Raw genomic sequence first — 6,000 nt, 5'->3', positions numbered from 1 at the left:
ATTAAAGACAACAGGGTTGATAATGGCTCCTGGAAATGGGAATAGAATTGATTACACCTTTAGAGAATTCAAACATTTCCTTGAACTTACACAACTGCATAGAAAATGAGAATATGTTGCAGAGTTGGACATTTCTGAGACTTGACTTTGTGTAAGATTTCACTGGTTTCTAATTGACCTGTTGAATACAAAACAAAAAGCAACACTTATTAAATTTTGTTTCTATCGTCATTCATTTTTGTACTATATTTGATTTCTGACTATACACGCAGCCCATGTTACCACTATCATAGCGTCTGTGACCTTCACCACAGTCCAGTGCTCTTCCCTCTGTTTTGACGCCTCTGTCTCCTCTCTTCCCCCACTGTATGCCTCAGGTATGGTCAGCTTGCAAGTTTTCTCTTTCCTGACTCTTTAATTTGGCTTCTACATATCCCACATTTAAGTGAAATTTATCTTCAAAGTGAATTTTCCTGACTTAATTTGCAGAAAATAATTATAACACACTTCCTGCATCCAGTAATAGGAAAGGAGGTATTTGAGATAATTATTCTTAGATAGTAGAAATCAGAAAATGTTAACCGAAGCTTCAGAGGTGTCATTTGAAGCCAGGGGCCATAATTCCTTCCAACACATTTGATTCAACATTTATTGAGATCGTGTTCTGTTAACTATTGCCCTGCAGTGAAATGTGAACAATGTTTGCTTTCATACCAATGTGAGTGGCAATTAGGATACTTAGTAAATAAGAAATGATGAAATGATTCAGTAATTTGAGTTTTACTATCAGTTTCTATATTGCAGTCTGAAAGTGTTTTGAGAATAGTGATGGGACCTCTACAAATCTTCTGTTCCTTTGTAGTAAAGCACAGAATTGAATTTTGCCCACTGACTGAATGGATAAATAAGTTAATGCAAAACATAAGTGTTCTTTGAAAGTTATCAGCATACGTTCCCTTGCCAACCCTACACCCATAAAACATAATCTTCCTTACCATGTGCAGGGAGACTCTTGTTTTTACCTTCAGCCACCCTGTTCACATGGGAGTCTGTCCGTGGTGGCTTGGCTTCTCCCTTGGAGACATTCAGAACTGTCTGGGAATCTGTTACATGGGAATCTGTCAAGTCAAATGAGGCTGGGTAAGGTTTTCTCTCCCACTGCGATCTCTTAAAGTCTGTCACAACCCACTGATTCATGGGGATGATTCGGTTATGACAATAGTATTGCTGAAATATGAGGTAAAAAAATACCATATGAATATATACAATGGAATATTACTCAGCAACCAAAAAAGAGAAACACATGTCTTTTGCAGCAACTTGGATGGAGCTGGAAAAGATCATGCTGAGTGAGATAAGCCAGAAAGAGAAAGAAAAATACCGGATGGTTTCACTCATAGCAGGAGTATAATGGACCAGGTGAGAAAATAACAAAAATAATGAACAACCATAGACCAGAGACATTCTGTGGGGGTGGAGTGGGGAATGGGACCAAAAACGGGGGGGGGGGAGGGAGGGAAATGCACGGGACTATGGTGGTGGCACAGGGGTGATTTGGTGATGGGAAACCCGTGGGGATTACAATTGAGATGAAAAAAAAATGTGCAAAATGATGTAAAAATAAACTTTTTAATAAAAAAAAATACCATATGCTTCCCCTTTACAACCACCCCACAATGTAAATGTCTATTTAAGAGACATTTATTAAATGTTTATAAAGGGAAATGGATTTTTACCACATAGGAAATTAATTTTCCTAGAACTTCAAACTGCCTTCTCTAGATTTCCTCCTTTATTAGGAAGAAAAGATGTTTTGTTTTTTAAGGGATGGGGTAAGAATGTTCCATTAACAAGAAATAAATGTTGTGAAGACAGAAGATGGAAAAATTTCTCAGACCTCTAGAGTTCTCGGATTCGGGAGTCTGAGAACCAGAACTGCTGTATCCTTCCATATCTTGCCTTCTTCTTTTAACCACTCCGTCTAGATCTGAGAATTCATCATTGAAATCCTAAAGGGAAATGATGAAATGAAGAGGCTCATTGTCTTCTATTAAAACAAGCAGGGCTTTCTAACTGCAATCCTTTCACTTAGGCCTGCCTTAGAAACTGCGAAGAGGAGGGTTATCCTGTACTACAGGTTAGTGCAACATTTCTCTGGGGACTTAGAATTCTGTCACCACAATGGCCACCTTGTTGGAAACAATGCATGTCTAGGAAAAAAAAAAACTGGAATGCTGATGATTGAACAATTTCCAAGCTAACATCAGAAAAATCGTAGCTTTTTGTCCTGAGAGAGTGACTGGCATAGACACACATAGGAGAAAAGAGCAGACAGGAAACTCTAAATGCCTGTTGGAACATGCAGACAGAAAGACATTCTTCAATTAAATGAAAGTGACCTTTTAGCTTTTTTCTCCCCTCCATTGAATCAAAACAGGGTCGGTTGGTGAGTGATACTACACTTGGATTGCAGAAAGCTGCCAGAGGACAGAGTGAGGTGAAAAGTAGGAATTTTCCCAATATTCCACCTGTTCTCCCAAACAACTGTAGGCCTTAAGAAACAGAAGTACCAGTAAAATGTCCTGGCAAAGCTCCTTTTAGGCTGAGCTTTTTCACAATTTTGCTGTCAAATGAAGAGATTCCTCTTGTTACTAAATTAACAAACTTCTACCTCACTAGCATTTGGGGTTTTTTTAATTTCATAATGGACAGACTACATACATCTACCAGGGTGAGTAAGCAAAGCTCTTCAGATACGTTCATATTTAGTATTTGCAGCTGAATTTGGAGGTTGGCATTTTACTGAAAGGAGACCGAGACAGACACAGAGACCAGGAGACTGACAGGGATGACAGAGACATATGGAGGGAGAGACTAAGAGACAGAATAGAGACCACAGCTCTCCAAAGAGAGATGTAGATGTTGAAACCGTGTGTCGTACTGCCTCACCAGAAGTGTTTCAACATTTCACAAATAACCAATTTGGAACAGTCATTTGGTGAATATCGTTAAAACTCTCTTAGGCCACCATTATTGGTCCTGAAGATTTATACTCAACAAAGTATAAAGGCGTTTAAAAAATGTCAACCTTTTGTGTGGACAGTTGTGGGGTTAATCTGTGAAGGTAAGAATGACTTTTGACTTTACTTGATGTTCCTACAGTATTCACTAGCACAGTGTCTTGATGTAGAAGGTAGTCCATTTGGGGATGAGACTCCACCTTAGGTAGATTTGTGAACCCCTCTAAGCCAACATTTCCAAGCAAACAACAGACTTCAAGAATTCCCTCAGAAGCTCACCAAGTTGGTTCACTATCACATTTTTCTTTCACAGGACAAATCTTCAGTTACTTGAAAAAAGTTTATGGCCTCCAATGATCAACTTCTTCAGTCAGAAACGCCCTATCTTCGCCTGAAACATTCTGGCCCCAAGTTTCACCCTCTCCCTGGTCATGGTGAGTAAAGTGTCATTCCTTAGTTATGTAGACAACTCACCAGAGGCAGAGATGAAGGGCGGTCTGCCCGGAAACTGTTCTCAAGGGAAGATGGGTTGGGACTATTGGCCACACTTGTGTCCTGAAATTATCACAACAAAATGAAAAGTCAAGATTGAGTAGGAAACTGTAAGCAATAGAAGAGCGACAGCAACTGAGACTAGGGATGTCACACTCTCTTACTCACGTCTAAGTGTCCGCACACAGATTTTATTAGTTTGTAAGTTGAATCTCTGGAGAGTAAGGACACAAATATGTACTGAAAAAGAAGATGGAATAATTATTAACAGACACCTCTTGACAAGTGAGTTTGGAGTTCAAAAATTTATCTTATTATTATTTTCAAACAATGTAGACCAGTCACTGGTCACTCTCATTTTGCTCACCTACTCAGTTTTTCTTTACGGATTAAAATACTTTCCCACTTTTCAGTAATAAGGAAGCAGAGCAACATGATTCTAATATCCTGGCCTTGGGGTCCCAAACATGCACAGGCTACATGGGCATAAAAAAAAGCAGCTAGCACACGATTTTATACCCCTAAGACACATAAGAGTATTTGTTGTAAACCAACGTTAAGGATGTCTTCTAAGTCTTTAGGTCCTTTTTAAAGTCTTTCTTTTTCCAAATGTATTTAACAGTTCCCAAGGGTCTACTGTCCGTGCTCTGAACTTGACTTCTATTGAAAACTTCCCAGAGACTATTTCTTTTTCAAGCTACTTCTAGATACTTCATTGCATAAATAGGGAAATTTTCCAGTGGGCACTTAAGAGTTATGGGAAAATAAGACCAGAGCTAGACAAATAACCTGGAGATAGATCACATGTGGAAAAAGGATTTTCCCTGTGAGTACTATGTTAATATAAAAACTCACTTTTTCTCCATATATTTAAGCCACAAAGTCTCTTCACTTGCCACAGGTTTGTAACATCCTTCTCATTCACTAATGCTTTACCTTGATATAACTTCCAAGGAAGCATTATATACCAAAATAGGTAACTTTGTGAGCTCTGGCCCAGGTGCAAAGCAGTGGGACGACACTGGGCAAATTGTTCAGCCCCTCTTAGTATTTTCCCTTTCTAGACTTACTTATGTATGCAAGAATTGGGGTACAGACCAGAGGTACAGGGAGAGAGAGGACTTACCAGACACAGAGTAGGGAGCAGAACTGGCAGATCTACTGAAATACACTGCTGAGGGGAGCTGTAGGCAGGACATGCTGTGCCATGTGGGTCACCTCTCTGGCTGGGGATTAAACTGATGCTGCAGTGGCTGCTGTTAGCTTCATAGTGCTGAGACTTAACCCCTTGTGCCACCAGGGAGGGCCCCTCTTAGCTTTAGTATCCTTGCCAATACTTACTCCTCAGGGCCACTGCAGCATGAGTATGATCCCCAGCCAGGCAGCAGCAGACCTCTCCTGTGTCATGTGCTGTGCCCTGTACCTCTGGCCTACACCCCAGTTCTTGTATACATTAATTAAAAATACTTCTCAGAGTAGAATTGTATGTGTAAACAAAGAAAATATTTAGCATGTGCCTGGAAAGAAGTGGTTACTTGTTTGCCATTAGTATTAAAAAATTGTCAAAATAGTTTCCTAGATCATCAGTATCGGCTTTTATTTGTCTTAAGTTGAAGCGGAAAACAAGTTACCAAGCAATCCCGCAAATATTTCTGGGATAGCTGAACAGTTAACAGGTCATGAATTTCTGTATTTGAGAGAGGGAACTGAGGCAACCTGGAAGTGTTATGTTTTTGGAGGTAATGAATGAGGTCATGGGAAGCTAGACCTCTACCCTGGGATTCCCCAGTAGTGGTAATTTTAAGTAATATTAAAGACAATGATTATATTTGTTTGGCCTGACCTAACAGATGTTAGGGAAAGGGAAATTGGGAAATAATTTTAATTTCTTGATCTTGCTTAAGCAAATATCATGAGGAAATTCAAAATTGGCAACAATTGCATGAGACTAAATCACCTTGTGACATAGAAGAACCCAAATATTTAAAGGCTAAGATGTAAGAAAATCATCTTTCTCTTGAATCACCGTAGAAAAAAACATTTATGCTTAAGGATCTTGGTCCTTAGCAAGAGGCGCCTGAGGTCACAGAGCCCCGAGCTAGACAAAGCAAAGGCCTTCTCGCTTTGCAGGATACTCACCCTCTCTGAGACTGTTGTTATAATCAGGGCATTTGGCACCAACAGGGCTGTTTTGGTTTTCTTTATTAGGGTGACTGAGAACACCGGAATAGAGATCTGAAATAGAACGAGTTAATGCTGCTTCAGTTTCACAGAACAACACTCCAAGCATTCATGTTCAAGGGAAAATGAAAACCGTACAGAATCTACACCAGCGAGCTCTGCCTCCATGGGCGTGTAGGTGAACTCTTCACATGGAGGTTGCAAGGCCTGAGGACATATCTAGAGCATTATTTTATGGAAAGACTTGGTCTGAAACCCTTGATCTTCAGCTGTGAGTACAGAGTGAACATGACCCTGTTTTAAAGAA

General features: G+C 39.8%; 1 protein-coding gene across 2 annotated transcripts in view; it reads right to left on the bottom strand.

The window, feature by feature from the left end:
• Window positions 1-6,000, bottom strand: part of GRAMD3 (GRAM domain containing 3) — a 64,392-nt gene that overhangs the window by 13,702 nt on the left and 44,690 nt on the right. For both annotated transcript variants that reach the window (XM_004686671.2, XM_012727699.1), the window contains exons 6-11: window positions 5,652-5,747; window positions 3,681-3,752; window positions 3,495-3,575; window positions 1,898-2,009; window positions 996-1,118; window positions 91-178 (exon numbers count right to left, since the gene is read on the bottom strand). In XM_004686671.2, coding sequence (XP_004686728.1) covers window positions 91-178; window positions 996-1,118; window positions 1,898-2,009; window positions 3,495-3,575; window positions 3,681-3,752; window positions 5,652-5,747 — 572 coding nt within the window. The remainder of the gene's footprint in view (window positions 1-90; window positions 179-995; window positions 1,119-1,897; window positions 2,010-3,494; window positions 3,576-3,680; window positions 3,753-5,651; window positions 5,748-6,000) is intronic.

This window comes from Condylura cristata, unplaced genomic scaffold (genome assembly GCF_000260355.1).
Source record: "Condylura cristata isolate star-nosed mole 26May11 unplaced genomic scaffold, ConCri1.0 scaffold00021, whole genome shotgun sequence".
In the NCBI taxonomy this organism is placed as follows: Eukaryota; Metazoa; Chordata; class Mammalia; order Eulipotyphla; family Talpidae; genus Condylura; species Condylura cristata.
Note: the sequence above shows the minus strand (reverse complement) of the source record. Positions and strands in the feature narration are given on the sequence as shown.